At 43.8% G+C, this 20,795-nt stretch overlaps 2 protein-coding genes across 6 annotated transcripts in view; one reads left to right on the top strand and one right to left on the bottom strand.

Annotated features, from left to right (window-relative positions):
• Nucleotides 1-503: 503 nt before the first annotated feature.
• On the top strand, nucleotides 504-10,187 carry Rad52 (RAD52 homolog, DNA repair protein). Of its 2 annotated transcripts, none has more exons than XM_032905786.1 (10): nucleotides 504-601; nucleotides 1,545-1,638; nucleotides 1,812-1,879; nucleotides 3,070-3,188; nucleotides 3,944-4,019; nucleotides 6,465-6,667; nucleotides 6,808-6,959; nucleotides 7,955-8,032; nucleotides 8,660-8,893; nucleotides 9,942-10,187. In XM_032905786.1, exons 1-10 carry the CDS (start codon nucleotides 581-583, stop codon nucleotides 10,001-10,003), a joined length of 1,107 nt encoding a protein of 368 aa, XP_032761677.1. In that variant the 5' UTR covers nucleotides 504-580; the 3' UTR covers nucleotides 10,004-10,187. The 2 variants fall into 2 exon arrangements, with proteins under 2 accessions (XP_032761677.1, XP_032761676.1); XM_032905785.1 differs by having other exon boundaries at nucleotides 7,952-8,032.
• A 1,195-nt stretch (nucleotides 10,188-11,382) lies between these two features.
• The window catches only part of Wnk1 (WNK lysine deficient protein kinase 1), a 124,411-nt gene continuing 114,998 nt past the window's right edge, over nucleotides 11,383-20,795 (bottom strand). For all 4 annotated transcript variants that reach the window (XM_032905781.1, XM_032905780.1, XM_032905783.1 and 1 more), the window contains 2 exons: nucleotides 14,495-14,682; nucleotides 11,383-14,124 (listed from right to left, as the gene is read on the bottom strand). In XM_032905781.1, the coding sequence (XP_032761672.1) occupies nucleotides 13,807-14,124; nucleotides 14,495-14,682 (506 nt within the window). In that variant the 3' untranslated portion in view covers nucleotides 11,383-13,806. The remainder of the gene's footprint in view (nucleotides 14,125-14,494; nucleotides 14,683-20,795) is intronic.

Below are 20,795 nucleotides of genomic sequence, written 5' to 3'. Positions count from 1 at the left end.
CCTGAGCTTGAGGGGAGAGGTTTAATGAATTCCATTTAGGGCTGTGTGTGCCGAGGCCTCTTACTCTCCTCACACTGTCTAGTCGTGTATCTGTGATGAGGGCTGAATGATGCATGGATTTGTGGATATAGTAATGTATCGGTGTCATTTATCAATGTATCATTTATTGCTCTGTTTCTATGTGGAATAATAGTAGTAGGTTCCCCTCACTACTATGATCTATCTAGTCTCCAGTCCCCAGCCATTTAAAGCAGTTTTTAATGAGTGCATAAAGTAAGGCTTTGTAGAGGGTACCACGCAATGCTTTGATTCATGTATATATTAATGTCTAATTTTTCCCTTGGGCTGAGGTGCCTGCTAGGCAGGTACTCTCCTGCTGCTGACCTCCTCAGCTCTCCTCAGTTTACCGGTGGGAAGAGGTGCCGCAGCTGGAAACTCACACAGGGCTTCCTGGGGGAGGATGGCACACATAGCAGTTTGATTTCCTTCTTGATTATAGAGCCAGTACACGGCAGATGAATACCAGGCCATCCAGAAAGCTCTGAGGCAGAGGCTGGGGCCAGAGTACATTAGCAGCCGCATGGCGGGAGGAGGTCAGAAGGTAAGTTGAGTCTTGGGCATGTATGTAGTTGTTGACAGAGACCCTGCCTTTTGCTTTTACTGGATTTCATGGATTCAGAGGCCCTTGGTCTAGATTCTTTTTAGTGCCTCTAAGATGGGTGGGTCCAGCCTTCACTGTCATCTGCAAAAGTCCAAACAAATACTCTCCTCATATTCCATGTTGAGACTTTTTAAAACGATTTATTTTATGTATGTAAGTACACTGCAGCTGTCTTCAGACACACCAGAAGAGGGCATCAGATCTCATTACAGATGGTCGTGAGCCACCATGTGGTTGCTGGGGTTTGAACTCAGGACCTCTGGAAGAGCAGTCAGTGCTCTTAACCACTGAGCCATCTCTCCAGCCCCCATTTTGAGATTTTTACATCATCTTTAAAAATGTTCCCTTTGCCACCTGCTTCCAATTTTATTAATTTTTGTTTTTGTGTTTTCAGACAGGGTCTTTGTTTGTGACCCTGCCTACCTTCACAGAGATCCACCTGCCTCAGCCTCCTGAGTGCTGGGATTAAAGGTGGGCACTATCCTGCCGGGTCTTGCCTTCAGTTTTAACAATCTTCTCTTGGTGCTAGGATGGAGAATTGGCCTCCTGCCTACGAGGCGTGTGCTGTACACCTGGCTACCCATGCTAAAGTTCTCTGTGTGGTTTTGGTCCTCCATTTAACATGTCATACATCAGCTTGACGGTTTTTCCCAGAGTCTGGTCCATTCCCAGAGGTAGACTGGTAGTTTTGGTTTGATTTTTTTCTAAAACTCTCTGAAATACTTGCTACAAAGCTTCCTGTGGAATGAAAGTTTTGCCAAAAATCCAAAAACCAAAACAAAACAGCAAAAAAGCCCCACATGAGGAATAAATGACTTTCATTCACATTTTAAAATGGCAAAAACATTGTAATAGTTTTTTTCTTAAAAAATTTATTTTCTAGGTGTGTTATATTGAAGGTCACCGGGTAATTAATCTGGCCAATGAGATGTTTGGTTACAATGGCTGGGCACACTCCATCACCCAGCAGAATGTGGGTATGTTTCTGTGTGTGCTGACTGCCCCACGTTCCTTACTGCATAACTGCCCTACTGTGCTCTAGAGGGTCCAGTGAGTTAGGACGCAGGGCAGGGGGTTTGATTGACAGCCAAGGAGTGCGGGTGAGGCACAGGGCTCAGTATCTCTCCAACTGCTTCTCTTCCATTTCTAGATTTTGTTGACCTCAACAATGGCAAGTTCTACGTGGGAGTCTGTGCATTTGTAAGGGTGCAGTTAAAGGTGAGGGGGTGGGTGCCACTTCTGCCTTGCGGGGACTGGGCAGACAGAGGGGGGGGAGTCTATAGAGTGTAGACCTGGGGTGTGTCTCAGCACGGCGCCTAGGATGGCAGTGTTCAAACATCCTTGCTTACTGCCCCTCAGAAAATGTAGAAAGGATGTGTCTTCAGTTGATGTGTGTGTGTGTGTGTGTGTGTGTGTAACTTGACAATTGAAGAATCTATAACAACAACAGAACCTAAAGTGTCATAGGGGATTGGAGTCTATCATTTATTTGAAGCAGTGCTGTGTCCCATACCCCTTCGCTCAGTTTAGACCAGTGGTTCTCACCCTGTGGGTGGCGACTTCTTTGGAGGTTGAATGGCCCTTTCAGGGGGTTGCCTAAGACTGTCTGTATTTCAGACATTTACATTACAGTTTCTAACATTAGTAGAATTGTTATGAAGCAGCAAGGAAGACTATTTTATGGTTGGGTCACACAACATGAGGAACTGTTAAAGTCTGGTAGAATCAGAAGGGTTGAGAAGCCCGGGCCTGACTGTGTAGGCTTCTAGGTGTCTGCAGCTCTGTCTTCCCCCTCCCTCTTGCATGCTGAGGTGACAGGCGTGTGCTATGAAAGGCCTACTAGCTTTTTGTACTTAATTTTATAGAGAGCTATGGAAAAGGTGTCAGTATACAGCCTAGGTTACGCTTAAACTGTCAGTCTTCTTGCCTCTTACCTTGAGCCCCAGGATTTTAGGGTTTGCTCTGCCACATCTGGCTATGCTGCACTTGGATCACAGAAACGTCAGATGGTTCTGTGTTTTGTCTCAAGTCCTAGTTCCTGCTGCTGTTGTCCTATGTTTATGCTTGAAAGTTCCTTTTATAACTCCATTGCACTTCCACACCTCTGTGTGTGTGTGTGTGTGTGTGTGTGTGTAAACATAAATTCGTCTTGTTTAATTATTGACCTTAAAGCTTTAAATATTAAAGACTTGTCACTGAGCACAGGTATCTCTCCAGGTAGCTCCAAGCAGCACTTCTAGAAATTGCTATCTTAAACTCTGTGCTGTGTCCTCTTCAGCAGTGTCTTGGGTCCTTAGGTGCAGGGCGATTTGTTTTGTTTATTTTCTTCCTTTCTTTTGAGTGCTGTTGGTCAGAGAAGAAGCTGGACAGCCAAGGCAGCACAGCTTTCTGCTCCCTTTCTACCTCAGGATGGTTCCTATCATGAGGATGTGGGCTATGGAGTTAGTGAGGGCCTCAGATCGAAGGCTTTGTCACTGGAGAAGGCCAGGAAGGAGGCTGTGACTGACGGGCTGAAACGGGCACTCAGGTAAGGAGGAAGCAGGGTCCACCTCATTTTAGCTCTTATTTTCAAGGAAGTGGCACGTTCACTTGGGTCAGAAGTCTAAATAGCATGGAAAGATGTCTCAGCTCATCCTGATCTCATGTTTCCTGCTTTTTTAAGGACTTTCCAATGGATAAATGGCTGAATTCAGACCATGCCATTATCAGTTTTGGGGCCTCTCTTCCCTCCCAGGAAGGGCCCAGAACTTCTCAGGTGCTGAGTCACCAGTCAGTCCTTAGAACAGTTGCCTGGATCTAGTGCTCAGAGCTTTAGCTTGGCTCAGCTTTGAGAGGGCTCAGACCAGGATTGACTTAGCCCAGGATTGACTTAGTCCAGAATTGACTTAGCCCAGGATTGACTAGCCTTCGTGCTGTGGGTCTGGAGCATGGGTCATGCATCGTGGTGGAGAAGCAAAAATAAGAACAGACAGAAGAGACCAATGGTCCATAGTCCAGAGGACAGATGCCCAGTCACCAAAACCTCCCATCAGCCCTGAGCTGCTAAACTCCATCAGTTCCATCAGCTCCCTAGAGACGAAACTGTCAGCAGGTGGGTTTTGGGAGACTCATGTGCCTGTTACTGCTCTGTTCTCAGAAGCTAGTGGAGTGCAGGGACATGGCAGATGTTCCAGTACCACTGAATGAAGGTTAGGGTCCGTTTCCTCTCGTGTTTGCATCCTTGTGGCGTTGTGACAACTGGTCAGATGTTGTCACTGAGCTCTCGTTTCTTTGTCACCATAGGAGTTTTGGGAATGCACTTGGAAACTGCATTCTGGATAAAGACTATCTGAAGTCGCTGAATAGGCTGCCGAGGCAGGTACGTTGTGTGAGAGCTGGTTAGCCCGGTTGGGGTTCTCCAGTGTGGCCCCGATAAAAGGAGAAGTGAGGACTCAGTGTTGGGCAGCATCTTTACTGATTATCTCAGATCTGGAAGGTTGATGCTAGCAGATGTGTCCTGGACAGGTTTTCCATTGCATCTCACAGACAGAGAGAGGGCTGTGCCTGGGACTGGTCTTTGACTCCTCAGAACCAGTGCAGAGCCTTCTGCCATTGCTGGGCACCATACATGTTCAGATCTTTCTTCCTTTAGTTCTGGTGCTTAGAGGTGCACATCTCCGTTCTGGTACTGCCCACCTATGGAATCTTAGTGCTAGCCTCTGAGTGTACGTAGATGCTGCTAGAGTCACAGTTAACTAGCGAGAGCTGCCATCTACCTCACAGAATCATTGCCTTCTCTGTCTGTCTCCCTGAGGGCCTTTTCAGCTCTACCCCGTTCTCCTATCATGGGTCCATTGGCATCTTCTTCCTCCTTCCTCCTGTGTGTGAGCTAACAGTCTCCTGGGGACTACACTGTGCTTGTCTGCCCATCTCTTGGCTGTTGTTTGTCACTGCTGTGAACATGGATGTGTAAATTCCCTTAGAAGCCAGCCTTCAGTTTCATGAAAATTACACACAAGTGTGAGTGCTGGATCGTGTGACTCCTATGTTGATTCTTTTGAGAAATCTCCAGACTGATATTCACAGTAGTTTCTACTGTACCAAAGGTTCTCTTCATGGCTTTGTTTCGTGTTTCAAAAGCTTGTTGGTCTTTTTTTTTTTTTTTTTTTGAGAGATTGAAGTCCTATGCCCTTTTTAATGGGTTATCTGGTATTCTTGCTGTTAAATTACAGTAGTACTTTCAAGTAAAGGACATTAAAACCCTTTATCTGTTAATAAGACATACAAATATTTTCTTCCATTCCCTGGGGATCTTAAGGTTATTTTTATTTCATTATATTTATTTATTTATTTTTTTTACCGAGAAAGCGTTTCTCTGGCTGTCCTGGAACTCACTCTGTAGACCAAGTTGGCCTTGAACTTGGAAGATCCATTTACCTGCCTCCTCTACTTTTGGAGCACTGGGACTAAAGACCTGTGCCACCATAGCCTGGCTCTTTTGGTGTTTTATCAAGACATTGTCATCATACCCAGTGTTGTAAAACATTTTCTTTTTTTTACTTCCTAAGAGTTTGGAGTCCTACACTTAGGACTTTAGCCTATGTTGAGCTGGTTCTTGTGAATAGTATAAGACATGAACCTTATCTCATCCTTTGTTCTGGGAAGACCACGCATTCTCAGCCTCATTTATTGACTCTATTCCCGGGTGAGAGCGCGTTCATGCTAGTGTGCACGTGGTAGTGAGAGGTCGATGTTGGTTGTCTGTCTTAGTTGCTCTATCTTATATTTTGAGACAGGGTCTGACACTGAGCCTGGTGTACATCAATTAGGTTCCACTGGTTAGCCGTTGAGCCCGGGGGTCCTTCAGGGTTGGGGTTATGGGCATGTGCTACCCTACCAGGCTCAGGCTCAGCTCTTTGTAGGTGTCACGTATTTGATATACTTTTTGTAATTCATTGCTTTGCTTTGTACATTCTCTGTCCCAGAGTTTCAGTGGTCGTCTCTGTGCATGCCAGTGCTTACTGGAGACTTTTGTTTCCTTCTGTCTTTGTGCTGCTTTCTGTATCTTTTTTTTTTAATGTTGACTCCTGTTTTCTGTTTGTTTTAAGATTTATTTATTTACTTTATATATTTGAGTACACTGTAGCTGACTTCAGACACACCAGAAGAGGGCATCAGATCCCATTACAGATGGTTGTGAGTCACCATGTGGTTGCTGGGAATTGAACTCAGGACCTCAGGAAGATCAGCCAGTGTTCTTAACCACTGAGCCATCTCTCCAGCCCTGTGTCTTTTCATTTTTAATCTAGAGGATTGCAGCCTTTTTTCTTCTTGTTCTCTCTTCTTCTCTCCTTCTTCCTTCCTTTTTTTTTATTCCGTGGCCCTTCCTTCTAAGACATGAGGGGAAGCCCGTTTATCCTTAAGCTTGTAGCTGTCCTCTGTTTCCTGAAGTGCTAGGGCCTTAGGTGTGTGTTGCTGTGCAAAGAAGACGGTAATAAGCAGACAGCAAGGACAGGTCAGCAGCAAGATTCAAATTAGATTGTGTATACTATTCATCAAAGTAAAGATTCATTTTTATTATTTATCATTTGTTAAAATGTCAGAAGTCTGCAGTCCCAGCTGCCTGGCCCAAGAGCTTGACATGAATATAGAAAACGGACCTAATTATGAAACAAACAAACCAATTTGGAAATTATGGGTCATTTTAGTCATCTTTTGAGGACAGATGGATCAAGGATCAAGTGCTATGTCCGAATAGCTATGCATGATGGGGAAGGACAGCTGTGTATGGGGTACATTCAATATTTCTTTCTCCTCTTTCTAGCTCCCTCTTGAAGTGGATTTAACTAAAACAAAGAGAGAAGATTTTGAACCATCTGTAGAACAGGCAAGATATAACAGCTGCCGACAGGATAAAGCATTGGGGCCCCCCAAACCACAGGAAGCAGCTTCTCCTTGCAGACCAAGCCACCCACATGATTCGAACATTAAGCTACAGGGGGCTAAGGACAGCAGCAGCAGCTCCTGGTACTGGACTCAGGTCCCTCCCTTTCCTCTCTCGCCCTTCTAGTGTGGCTTTGGTCGTTTTCCACTCCTGTACTTGAAACCAGCAAGTGGTTGTGTGTGCTTCCTCAAGCCGGGTCCATTGTGGTTAACTTGGTTTGCAGCAGTCTGGCCGCCACCTCAGAGAGTGATGCCACTCACCAGAGGAAGCTCCGGAAGCTCCGGCAGAAGCAGTTCCAGCAGCAGTTCCGGGAACAGATGGAGGCTCATCGGCTTAGCCACGCAGCTGCCGAAGAGGTGGAAGCCAAGCGTGAGGGTGTGTGAGAGGGGCTCCTGTGACTCATTCTAGGCCAGGTCTCACTAGGGCGTGTAGGATCCATAACCCCATGGAACTAGGATGGTAAAATTTGCCCTGCGTCTTCCCAGTTCCAAAGACAATAGGCTTTTTAGGGAAGTCAACAGGCTGCGATTGACATAGTCTTCTACAGTACTTGGGAGGCAGAGGTAGGTGGTTCTAGGCCAGCCTGAGTGAGACCCCGTCTCAAACAAACACCTCCCAGAGACCCCACCCTCCCCATTCTGGTATTTGAAGTTTCAGAGACTTGCCTCTTGGATGGCCTTTGACATGAGACAATGTTGGAAGATAATGAGCTTTGGGCAGATTCCTTACCCAGAGTTTAAATTAAGCCCAGGTTTCATAGAATCAGGTATTTCTGGTGTTACACAGATATTTGTCACAGAGCTTTCCCAGACCAGGGAGCTTTGTTAGAAAGGTTGTGTGTGAGTCTGTTAGCACCCCTTGGCGTAACAGTAAAATTATTGCAGGAAAAAATGAAAACAAAAACCAAAACATGTACCATTTTGGGTACATCATGAGTAGTGAGTTATACTGAAAGTTTGGCTTCTGGGTCATAGCAGGAGCTGGAAGGGCAGGGGTATCTAGGATCTACTGCCCTTGCTCCAGATCCACTGGGCTGGATGGCTCCTAACAATGTTCTGCCTTAAAGTAGAAATGGGTCAGGGTGCCGCTCCCCAGTTTTATCCCCTGCACCACAGACCTGCTGTGCTGGCACACTGCTCTCACCCAGTAGGTTAAGGTGTCGAAGGTCATCTTGGCTTTATAGGGAATCCGAGGCCTACCTGGGCTACATGAGAGACCCTGTCTACCACAGATAAAATGCCAAAGGAAATACACTCGGTTCTCTCAGGAACCTGAATGCCCAAGGTGCACTCTGTGTAAGAGGGGGATAAACTTAATCAGAGTTGACATGTGACTCTGGCTGACCCTGTCTCCTGTGCAAACCATAGCAGCACTTCCAGCCCCTCCAAAACACAGCACCCCCGTACCTGCAGCCTCGGCATGCCTCAGGGAGAAAGCCGTCCTTCCAGGTAATGCGAGTTCTGAGTTACTGTACTGTGCTTTTTGGAATATATAGAATCCATGTTAGTTTGGGGGTCATGTGCAGTGTTGGATTGATCCTACTTTGCAACACTAGGCAAGTGCTGTACCATTGAGCTCTATCTCTAATTGTAGATCTCATCTTAAAGGAATCATAAAAGTCCTCACTTTTACGTGACTTTTATGTATGTCCTGGCACATACGTGTAGGTCAGAGGGCAACTTGTAGTAGTCAGTTCTTTCTTACCACGTGCCTGGGCCTTGAATGTAGGGAATTGAGCTTTGTGGCAAGTGATGTTACCCAGTAAGCTGGCTCTCACTTGATTTTTAGTGCCATTAAGTTTTATAAAAAATGGAAAGAGGTCTCCAAATTGGTAGGGGCTCTGATATATGTTTCTTTGTGCTCTGACCAATGGGAAGGTTTAGATATTTGTGAGAATAAAAAATTATCAGAGGGAGCTCAAAGCATGGAATTTTTTTTTTTAAATCCCGAGACAGGGCCTCACTGTCTTGCCTAAAATTGTCAAGTCTTCCTACTCCCTGCCAGCTTCCAGGTGCACCATTATGGTTGTCAAAACATGGAAGCTTTTGTGAATAACTCTGTGATTCTGTTTGTAGATAACCTAGAAGAGAACCTTGAAATGTGGGACCTTACTCCAGACTTAGAAGACATCATTAAGCCCTTGTGTAGAACAGAACCACCCCAAACCTCTGTCACCCGAACCCACAACAACCAGGCGGTGATCCAGGACAGTGTCCCACATATCCATTGCCACCAGAAAGTACAAGAAAAACCTGGACCTGGGCACCTGCAGACCTGCAGCACTAATCAGCATGTCCTAGGTAGCAGAGGTTCGTGGAAGAGCAGAGATTCTGGTTTAATTCTATCAAATGGAAAGGAAAGGTGCTAGTTCATTTTAAGAAGTTGACTTAGGGGGTCTGTAGAGAACCTGGACTTAATTCCTAGTACTTCTGTGTTGCTTTATAACAGTTTGTAACACCAGTTCCAAGGAGATGAGGTCAGCCTGCACTGTAGATGAATTCTGTGGGCTGGGCAATCAATGTTAAGAACATTTTACCTACTGTGTATAAGGCCTCATGTTCAATTGTGCCAGTAAGGAATACATACGAATTAAAATCCTGTCCAAAAGAAAAAAAAAAAGCTAGATGGAGTCCTTCTAAGGCAGTGAGCAGTACAGGTGGTGGTTTGAGCTTTGGACTCTAGACATCACGTCTAGATCTATTTAGATCTAAAATATGTGTCCAACATGAGATTTGGGAAAGCTATGAGTGTTTGTATTAATAAAGTTAAAAAGTTTTGTAAATTGATTGCATGGCTCTTGAGCTCCAAAATGTCAAAATGTTGGACACACTACTTGTCCTGACTGCATTTAGAGGACTTCCTTCTGAAGGTAGATATGTCATGAGAATGATATCACACTGGTCACTCTCACTGTGTTGTCTGGATGAAAGTAGTTGGACAGTATACTCCAGAAATGACTAATTACTGTTTGTTTTTAAATTTGTTTTCACTTTACATCCCAATCATAGCCCCACTTCCCTTTCTTCCCAGTCCCAACCCTTAACAAGTCCCTCCCCCCATGACAGCCACCCCCCCCCCTCGGGTACCACCTCACCCTGGGACATTCAGTCCCAGCAGATAGGCACATTCCCTCCCACTGAGGCCCAACTAGCAGGCAGCCCGCCCAGTTAGGGGAAAAAGATCCAGAGGGAGGCAACAGTGAGAGACAAGTCCTATTCTAGGTGTTAGGGGACCCACAGGAAGACCAGACAGCACATCTGCTACAGTTACGGGGGTGGGGAATGGGGGTGGGAGGGTACTGTTTATTTTAAAGTCAAAGCTGCTGTATTTTAACTATTAAACCATTATCTTCTACAGAAAACTCTGAATCTCATAGGAAGAGCCAGGACCTGAAGAAAAGGAAACTAGATCCATCCTGAAGCTCAATAAGTTACTAGATTCTGCCACAAAGGGACTTTGGAAAACTGCAGTTTGGTCACCAAATTGTTCCCATCTTGGTTCATGCTGAACTCTTTAGAGCCTACTATAGAGGAAGCTGACTACGTAAAGAGGTTGTCGTACCCTGTGATGGGAAAGAGGCCAACAGATGCTTTAACTTTTTTCAGTATTCAGTATTGCCAATGCATTGAGATTCTAGGAAGGCTGCCTTCCATTTAACGATGTAGCCCACCAAACTCAGCTTCATTGTTACCTACATTAAATCACGTGTGACCTTGCCTTTCCTTTGGCTTCAGGTTTTTAATGTTTCTATCAACAAGGTCACGGTGGTAGTTCAGTACTATGCATGGATCCACAGAGTAGCCTCCCTTTATCTAGAGATGTGCCAACACTTAAATGGGGCACTTAAGACTTCCGTCCTCTCCATGGCATTTTAGTGTTTTTGTTTTTTGTGTAGTCCTGGCCGTCCTGGGTCTTGCACCTGCCCTCTCCCCCTTTCAGAGTGCTGGGTTTAAAGGAGTGGCTCCTGTCAGTGCTGTGTTTTGAGCTAGTAATGTTTGAACACTGATACTGGAAGAATTGGTGTGACTTATAACTGAGATTACTGGTAGTTAGACTTCTTGCATGGCTGTATTTGGCAAAGGCGTAATTCACATCCAGGGTAAGATTCATAACAATGCACAATTTTAAAGAATTGTTTTCTCTGGCTGAAACCTGAATGAAAAACCATGGGTTGCTGGGGAGCTACTGCATAACTTCTCATTTAAAGAAGGAAGGAAGGAATCATAGTGCATAAGGTTGCTGGGAATTGAACTCAGACATTTCAAGAGCAGGAATGTTGAGCCCCAGGAATAGGTGTTTTAAGGAAGTAACCACTCTCTTAACTACGTCATACCCAGAAGTTCCCATGATTCTTTTCAAAGGAATAAGGAACTTCCAATTCTACGTAAGCTGCATTTAGGGTTATGCTACACCTAAAACACGAGGAAATTGGTGCTCTCTTCATACCATGTGGGTCCTTGGGGTCAAGCACAGGCTTCGTGGGAAGTACCTTTAGCCCCATGTGCTCAATCTAGAAGCAGGAACAAGATTTATTTGTGGGAAACTCAGACCAAAGTCAAATGCTTCCAGAACTGTTGACTGACAGCCGTTTGCCATAATTTCCCTGCCTCCTAACAGCTGCTTTGCCTTTTTTTTTCCTGAGGGGAAAGTACCACTTTCATCCTTGCAACTGCTACTAAAAGTTCCCAGAAACAATAAATCCAGTTATAAACTGTACAAAATTCCAAGTGTGGTCAGTGAGGACAAAAGGTTTTTTTGTTTTTTTCTTTTTGGGTTTGTTAGAAAGGACACCCCAGAGTTCAACAAAAGCAAGTTTGGTTTATTTGAATGGTTTCATTAAATAAGTTCTACAAAGGTAACAAACTGAAGCACGAAGCGCAATCTTACAAGAAGCGCAACACCCGGAGTTAGTGCAAAATGTACAGTTAACGGCTGCTGAGAAACCCCAAGGTTTGAATTCAGTTTTAAACAGTGTACATTGTTAAATAACGTAAGGAAAACATTTATAATTCGGAAAGTTCTTTTTAAATGTGGAAAAAGATACTCAAAGTGTACTATTAACACAAAAATAATTTAAACAGTTCAGTAGCACTAGCTCTTGTCTCTAGGCTTCAGTTATTTCATCCACAGGAGGGGAAATCAACAGTAAGTAAACCTTTGTGAAGGGGAACAGACTCAAAACCAAACACCACAGGCTGCATTTGGCTCCCTCTACTGCTGGTACAAAACACTCAGTCATCCAAAACCCGCTTCACTCCCACCGTACCTCTCACCCTCTCCCAAAGGAATAAATGAGTGAACACTTTAGTAGCAGGACCTCAAACAAAAACCCTGCTCATTACACTTCCCTCTCCTAAAACTTTCAGCTCTCACTTGTACCTTTGGGCCTCGACCAACTTAAAAAGAACAGGACTGACTCTTAAAGGAAGCAGCCAGGCTCTTGCTAGTGTGGCAACTCCTGGGATGTGTCATGAAGTGGGAAATGTGTCAGTTCCCAACTCAAGGTGAAGCACCCAAGAAATGACGGAGATCTGCTTTTCTCCACTTTTCTAGAATATTCAGATCCCAAACAGCCAATTAGGTCCCTATTGCCAGAAAGTTAGATAATACTGGTTGGTTCTGTTATTTCGGGACATGAGTATGAAAACGTGAGAGTATTATTTCTAATACAGAAGTATAGGCAGCACAATAGATTCTGACTGTGCAGCCATTTGGACATGGCAGAAGGGGTAGGAAAGGAAATAAGCATTGTTAGAAAGTCAGAAGTGGGCTGAATTCCCACAGTACAGTACTTAAAGCAGAGAAATGGGTGGTACATGTGCAATAAGAGGTGGGGGCAACCAAGCAGGTTTCCTTAGAGCAATATTTCCATCTGTGACTTGGCACTGTCATCCTCCCCAACGTAAAATCTAGCCCACCCCCTCTCACTTTAACTTCCTCTAGGTCTTGTTTGTTCAGTGGCCAGGCATCACTTCAAACAAGCTTGTCCCCCACATCCAGTCCCTGTCCTTCACACGGCTCACAACCCTCCTCATTCTTTCTGAAACAGAACTTTATTTCCCACCACTGATGCCAACCTCTCACTGTGCTCATCTCACACCTGCTCTAGGCAAAACTGTTGAACGACTAAAAAAAAAAAAAAAAGAAAAGAAAAAAAAAGAAAAAAAAAAAAAAAAAGGAAAAAGAAAAACAAAACAAAAAAAAAAATAAACCAAACCAAAACCAAAAACACTTTCATTTTCCCTTTGGCATATCCACTGCTGGGGTCACGTGGACCTAAGATTTCTTTCCACATACCCTTTGGTGACCTGGGGTCTGGTAAGTTGATGCTAACAGCAGAAGCAATAGAAGTCCAAGGCACTAAAATATCCAGCAAGCAATACTGGGAGAACAGAAGTATTCAAGTACAGTAATTTATACAATTTTACATTCACATTTATTTATCTAATACAATGGAAATACAAAGGAAAAAGTTAAAGTGTCTTAATAAGGAAAGGACAGAGCTAGCTTTGTGTGTGAACCTTTTAAACCTTTCAAATTTTACTCTTAAAACTAATGTTGTCCAACAACATTTATATATCACAGTGTTTCCACATCAAAACTGATGGCAAAGTTAACATGTCCGCAGGGAACGTCATTGTTTTCCCTAATTGCTAATGCTGCAGTCAAAGCTGCTAATCTTTTGCTTAAAGCATTAATGACCTATATAAGAAAGGGTTGCAACCCCAGTCCCCTGGTGTTTTTCACTAGGTTGTAAAAGGAAAAAAAAAAGTGGGGGTAGGGATCCGAGTGGGAGAGAACCTTTTTGTCTTAAGGTGTGCACTGTTGAGGGAATAAGGAGTTTCGGGGCACATGTCAAAATTAAGAGCTCTACCCACTTCAGATACATATGGGATTTGGCTTACATGGGGCTTTCTGGTAACAAGGCTCTCTTCTAGCCCCTAGGCCTTACTGGTGGGTACAAAATCAGAAAAGCAGTCTCAGGCAGCCCCTCCACCAGAAAGCTCTTCTTTCCTTCTTTTTTAACTCCAACAAATGGAGAAGGAGGGTGGTTCTCCATTCTGAGGGCTCAAAATGGTATTAAAAACATTCCCTTCTGGCAAGAAATAACCAGTTAAATGCAGCACTAGTAGTTAGTATATAGGCTATTTCCCCACCCCCCACCCCCTCACCATTCCATTTCCTGCCCCCAAATCTACTCAGTTAACATCCTTGCTGCTGACTAGGTGGTCCGTAGGTTGGAACCTGGGGGGTTGCTGATGGACTTCTGCAAATTGCTGATGTTGAAATTTTGCAAGGATGTGGTTCCTACAGGTTGGAACTGACCAAGTGGCTGTGGTGCTGGACCACCCGTTCCACTCCACTGAGTGCCGAATGGGGCAGCTGGAAAACCATACTGCTGTGGGGGGCACATGGACTTGGTGAAGTGACCTAGAGAGGTAGCAGATGCTGCAGAGATGGGGGTAGAGCCACCCATGTTTGAGGTCATGGAAATGCACAGCTGCCCAGGAGCAGAGAACTTCCTTGCCATTCCAGGGCCCTATAAACAAGAAAGTAGCAATGAGAATTTGGCATAGGTGAATACCCAGACACAAAATGGGTGCTATGCAATGCTGTTCTATAACTGAGATGTTCTAATCTTAGCATTGTCAAAATATAACAAAGCCTCCCATAATATTCACTGGCTCTACCCTTAACAAGGAGGAGTAAACAGGTATTTATGTGCACATACAGGTAGTGCAGGATGCTGAAGGAAAAGGGTACCAAAGTGATTGTTTCCTTGTTTTCTCAGTAATGGAATCCACAGGCTAGTGAAGAGGGTGGTAGTTAAGAATGACATACCAGCCTTGGCAGTCCCTGACACATCTGTGTGTTGGTAGTCTGGCAGGTTAGGAAAAGGAGAGACTCACCTCATAATTCATGTGTCCTTTGCTGCCTCTCCTGCCTGAAAGATTCATGGCATCTCGGGCCCAGTTGTCTACCAACTTGTGCAGGTCATCTGTGAATGTGCCCTTCCTACTGGAAGTCATGGCAGGAGGCTGAGCCTGGGCAGCCTGGCTACTCACTGTTCCTCCAACGGTGTTTGTGCTGCTGGTCCCTAGAATTGTAAGTAACATAATACTTGCATTAATGTGGGGGTCTGGAATATAACTCTAGGGAAAGGGGAAAATGTCACAGGATAATGAATGGCAAGCCACAGAATGGGGAGAATATTTGGGAAGCCATGCAGGAGAGGAAGATTTTGAAGTTTTACTTATCCATTTGCTTTGCATAACAGGTAATGAAAATGGTTTCTCTTCCACAGCTTGTAGATAAGGCTCAACAACTTGGAATGATGGCAGGCATGAAGGGGAAGAAGCCTTTCTTTCAAAGCAATTTCTAACACTGGGACTCTTTGCCAGTACTTTATTCCCAGCAACACACTGATGAGGGAGTGATATGGTCCACAGGGCTGGCTGCTATGGACTTTGTAGAGAGCAGGGCCAAAGAAGTACAGTGCACTGGGCAAGTTATAGTACAAAGGCAGAGATCAGTGCTTCTGTGGAAAAGATGGGGTTCCCAGACTACATGTGTACTGTGGCATTCTTTAGATCCTCTTAAACAGAAACAGACAATGAGATGCAACATGCTTTGTTCAAAAGTTTCCACCTGGAACCATAAACATAAATTTGTAAATATCAATTTGGAAGGAGTCAAGGCTTCAACTCCTCTCTGTGTCCCAGGAATAAAGAACAGAGATTTGGCAGCAGCAGATGTGCCTGAAATTTTCAGTTATGGTTTCTTGAGGACTTGGGTTTTAATTGGTCAAGGATTCTCATCCCTTCTCCCCACTCTTCCCAACAGAAGAAGCACTCCTAGGTAGAAGCAACAGGAAAATGCAGCTGAGGCAGAGGTGCAGAGGGGAGAGGAGGAGGCATAGAGGTTATGATGAAGGATTTCTATTTCTATGGTTTGATGAAAAAGAAAAGGAGGAGTCTGTGTCCTGCCTGATTTTGGTTCAGCTGGAGGGCACACTGAAGGTTATTCGAAGAGGCAAGTTTTAGGGAAGAGGGAAAGAAGAGTCATGGTCTTATTTTTGGTTTTTATCCCCCACTTTATTAGTAGACTTCACATTTACTACACAGTTACTAAAGCTGTGAGCCAGTAGGTCCTACCATATGCAGGAGCTCTGGGTTAACTAAGTGCATGCGTTTTCCTGCTTTCAAATGCCAAAGCAGCACACCAGAGCACAGCAGCACACTTGAAGCAACCCTGCCTACAAACACCCACTGCCATCCTCTGTCGATACCAAAGGGTATATCTACTACTTTACCACGTAGGGAATAGGACTCTAGCTAAAAGCATTTCTGTGCTAGAGGAAAGCTAACTTGGGTGAAGCTGCAGAGCGAGGATGCTCACATGCTTTTTTCGTGTGGCAAGACATGGCTAAAACTGCAGGGGATCACAATACAGTGTGAAGGTAGAGTAATTCACCTACAGTATAGGAAACCAAGTGGGAAAGTATAAAAGCACAGGAAACGGCCTTCCTTGAATGCAAGTGTTGGGTAAAGGTGCAGTGGGAAGGAAGCAAAGGCCATGAGGATGGGCAGTTACAACAGTGAGGAAACCCAGAAAGCAGGCATGTGGCATGCATGTGGACCAGCATCCTGCTGGATGACAGGCCAGATGATCAGAACAATAAAAATATCCACAAGTGAGCAGAGCTGTCGATGCCAGATGAGAAGCCAAGTCAAGGTGAGCACTGCTTGTCCAGAGAGCTCATGCCAGAAGTCACACTTCTCTAGTCTGATGCTAGTTGCTCTTGATGTTGTGAGGGCCCTTTAAAACCAAACGCCATTCATTTTAGTCTACATTCCTCAATATTGTATTCTGAAAACGAGGCTTACCCTACACATGAGAGTCACCCTACAGTCAATCTTTTTATTGTAGTTTCTGACTATAAAGTAGGATTAATAGGCTTTCTGCCGAGTATGGTAACTTTAAAATGTTTTCAGTCACTCTGAAAGCTTTATAAACTAGGATAGATTTTATTCCTTTAAATTCATGCTTCCCTATCCCTACAATGTCAGATTCAGACATGTCCCTCAGCCACTATAAGCCATATTTACTGCCAAAGAATCCCACCCATAGAATTTTCTTGTTAACTCTGTATACTCTTATAACTTGTTGGGTACTAAATTCTTAGCATTTGCATTTTATTTTAATGAGAAACCCCTAGGCTAAAAAGCCAAGCTCTAATAACCAAGCAGCATTCCTCTCCCTACTAGCTGAGCATCACCTTCTGAGAGATGAATGAGAACGAGAACATGGTTCTCTGTACACCTAGATCATCGAGTTTCCAGTGTGACCAACTGTGGGGGGAGCATGCTCCCTGTCTCTGAGACTCTTCTGCCTGGATCCTAGGTTCCCTCCATCTCCCTACTCACATCAGTGGACACAGCAGATCCACGACTAACTTAGCTGGGATCACAGAACAGCACTGACTATGAAGTGGTTTCTCAATCTGGAAGTAGTAGTAATTAAATATGGCAATTAAGCATGTTAAGGAATATATCAGAAAAGGGTGCAGGAATGGGTGGAAATTAGGAAACAGGGAGTTAATGAGGCTTCAGAGTTCAAAGAACTCATGGCTTTGCAATCAGGACCAAAAGTAACAGAAAGAAAAGATAATTACTACAGAGCTGGTTGCAAGGACAGACTTTTTTCACCATCTTCCCTGAAGCACAAAGAGAGAGCAGTGTGTTAAAGAAATATCAGTGTAAAATCTTTACAGACACTCCAAACAGCACATAGAAGCCCAGCAAGAGAAAGCAGGAGGAGACATAGCTGGGTGGGACCTGGTAGCCCTAGAAGTAAACACAAGTGGATGAATAAATCTAAGTGGCTTGTGAGCAGTGACATAGTTATCAGATGGACTGGCTGTAAAGCCGGGGTGACAGATGCTGGGCTTTTACACCTAATCTTTGTTTCTAAAATATAATGTGGCATTAAGGCTCTAGAAGAGGAAGGAACAGGGTTCACTGCTTGAATTTCAAATACCCAAGCAGTACTTCCATTGACCTTGTCCTACTTCCTGTTTCTCCTGCTGGGTTGTTATAAAGCATTTAAATCAGTAACATTGTTATAGCTTTAAGTTAACTTAAACTGGTTGTTATATTTCCACATCCTAGGTACAACACACCCATGTACACACACACACACACACACACACACACACACACACACACACACACACACACACACACACCCCTATACCATACAAACATACTCTCGCTTCCCCCCATATACCCCATAACTTCCAGAAACAATTTAAAAGTATGTGGAAAACAAGCAACCTTTAAATAAATATAGGTAGAGCATTAAGCCAAGCCGTGCTTCCAAACTATTTTGAGAACATAGGATAATGTCTCCAAAACTAGTAAGGGTCCCCCAACTCTTTCAAGCACCTGCTTTCTATGTCTTTTTAAAAATCTGCCTCCTAGGATTTGTCCAGCAATTTTATCATGATGCACCTTTGCTAGGTATAAGGCCTTTCATTTTCAAGTAGATAATACTGCCTATACTTAAAGAGTATGCTGTGAGATACAAAATTAGTTCAAATGGTGCATATCAGATTTCACAGAAAGAAGCCCTGCTTCGCCTTTTTTTCCTCAAATGTATCAGGCTGTGTTTTACAGGCCTGGCATGTCACATTTTACTGCAAAATACCCACTCTATTACTAATACACTTACATCTCTCTAGCTGGACATATAAATTAAATACTTATTCAAGTGTGCTAACAACATATGTAGTCAAAGCTACACTAATTAAAAAAAGCTATTGGTAAATGCATACACAAATTATGCATGCTTGGAAACCACCAAAATGGACAATGCTCTCCAACCACTTTTGTTGAAGAGCTCAGCCCTGGACCACTGACATGTGTGGGAATGTGGTAAAGGAAGGCTCTAGGTAGAAGCAATCCATAACTAACTCAGGAGAAAGAACAGGGGAACAAGGATGACAAATATGTCTGTGAGGGAAACAGAGGCTAAATCTAATACACAAAAGTACAAGAACAGAGCAGAGAGCAAATTCTTCCCACCATGAAGAGGCCAAAGGCTCCCTGAGCCATACTTAGAAACACTGATGGCTTTAGCACATGCATTTAAAAGCACTAATAACCACACCAGAAGTTTGAGGCCTCAACGGATTGTTATTCAAACTCTAAACAAGGTTTTTTCTTACTTGAGCTTTTTCTTTTTAATTTTTTTCTTTCAATACACACTTATTGGCCACTTACTAAGTACCAGAGAGGTTCTTGCTAATCACAGGGAACTCTGACATTTTTCTAGAACTCTGACATTTTTCTAAGGACCAGACGTTTTTATGGACAATATCCATATTTAAGTTGCACAATAGCCTTGGGGAGTAGGCACTGACTTCACTCCTTACCTGGAGAAGACGAGACAGGGCAATCTGCTCCTGTGCACATGTCACCTTATTCTTCATGATTATTTTTCATTTCACCGCTATGGGTGTTTAGCCTGCATGTATGTCTGTACCATGCATGTGCATGTTCTAAGGCCAGAGGAGGATGTTGGATTCCCTGGAACTAGCACTGTAGACAGTTGTGAGCTGCCATGTGGTTGTTGGGAACTGAACCTGAGTCCACTGGAAGAACAGCCAGTGCTCTTGACTGTTGAACAATCTTTGGAGTCACACGGGTACCCTTTCTTTTGATGTGTGCCCTTCTGTGTATAGGTACATGTGGTGGTTGGAGGACAACTTCAGGTGTGGGTCCTTCATGAGGCCATCTAGTTTTTTTCTGAGGAAGGGTCTCTCATTGGCCCAAGGCTTGCTAACATGGCTAAATTGATTTGTTCTTGAGACATGGGGTCCTTTTTCCAACTTTGCTACTACTAGGATTACAAGTACAAGCCAATGTGCCAAACTTTTAACTTAGGTTCTAGGGAATCAAACTCAGGCCCTCAATCTGCATAGCAGGTACTTTACTGAGGAATTTCTCTAGCTTTCTTCACCTCGTTTTTACACAGAAAGTGGGAAAGTTCTATTGATATTAAAGCGACAAATTACATGTGCAGGTATTTAGCTTTGGTCTTCGAAAGAATAAATGCTTTGTCATGATAACTACACTAAAGGTTCTTTCTAACTACTTAGTGTCATGGAGTTGGTAATAGTTGAAAGGGATTTCTAGCATTTTTTCAACCTGCACATATTCAGGCTTAATTGAAAAGGTGAACCTGGGAGTTATTTTGAAACCTCAAAAAATTTACTGTTGTTTCTGTATCTTTTACTATAATTAACATGGGGACCCAAACTTCTGAGGGTAACAATCAGCCAAGCCACTGAGTAGATGAAATATAAAAGAGACAAATGAAAATGGACTGCGTGACAAATCAGATCCAAAGCAGCAGAAAAACAAGGACAAGGAAGGAGTAAAGGTGTTACACACAAAGAGCCAAGCAGGGCGTACTCAGAAATCGCGTCCTCCTGCCACCAGGTTTGAATGTCACCTGCTCAGATGCACAGTTAAACTTCGCACAGCCTGTGAGAAGGGAAAAGGAAAGAACAGAGAGGAGAAGAGACAACACAACTACAAGATGTTAGAGCTTGAGGCTGGAGTGGTGACACACTGGATGGCATGTAGAAGAGCAAGATCCGTGGGAAGTCCATCTGCTGTATGAGACAGAGACGCCAGGCTTCACTCCATTGGCAGAAATGAAGCCCTTTTTTTTCCGGTTGGAACAACGCTAGCAACTTTGTGTTGTTTCATATTAAGCAAATATATTAACTGGGTGAATGTCTAGATTTTATGTAATTGTGCAAAAGGCACTTAACTTTTCTGTAGTCTGTACCTCCATTCCTTTCTACCCAAACACCCAATTGTTTTGAATTTTTTTCAAAAATTCTTTTCTTTCTTTTTTTTTTTGGTGTGTGTAAATCAGGTTTCACTGCTACAGCCCAGACTGGCCTCAGCTCGTGAGTACTAGAACTAAAAAATCATGTGCTACAACACCTGGCTTTACTTTCAATTTTTTAAAGACGTTTTATGTGTTTGGCCTGAATGTAAGCCTGTGCACCATGCACATGGGTGCTGTGAATTGAAACCAGATCCTCTCCAGCCCAGCTCCTGCTCTTAACCACTGATATACTCAGCCTCTCCCTTCCAGCTCTCACTTAATTTTAGTTACTAGAGGATCTGTGCA

The sequence above is a fragment of the Rattus rattus genome, chromosome 6 (genome assembly GCF_011064425.1).
Source record: "Rattus rattus isolate New Zealand chromosome 6, Rrattus_CSIRO_v1, whole genome shotgun sequence".
NCBI classification, from domain to species: domain Eukaryota; kingdom Metazoa; phylum Chordata; class Mammalia; order Rodentia; family Muridae; genus Rattus; species Rattus rattus.
Note: the sequence above shows the minus strand (reverse complement) of the source record. Positions and strands in the feature narration are given on the sequence as shown.

What these genes read in the sequence shown, in the direction of transcription:
- Rad52 (XM_032905785.1), top strand. Translation starts at nt 581, where the DNA reads ATGGCGGGAGGAGGTCAGAAG. An exon ending in TTGTAAGGGTGCAGTTAAAG is followed by an intron (nt 1,880 to 3,069) that starts GTGAGGGGGTGG and finishes TTTCTACCTCAG; the next exon opens with GATGGTTCCTATCATGAGGA. An exon ending in GGTGGAAGCCAAGCGTGAGG is followed by an intron (nt 6,960 to 7,951) that starts GTGTGTGAGAGG and finishes TGCAAACCATAG; the next exon opens with CAGCACTTCCAGCCCCTCCA.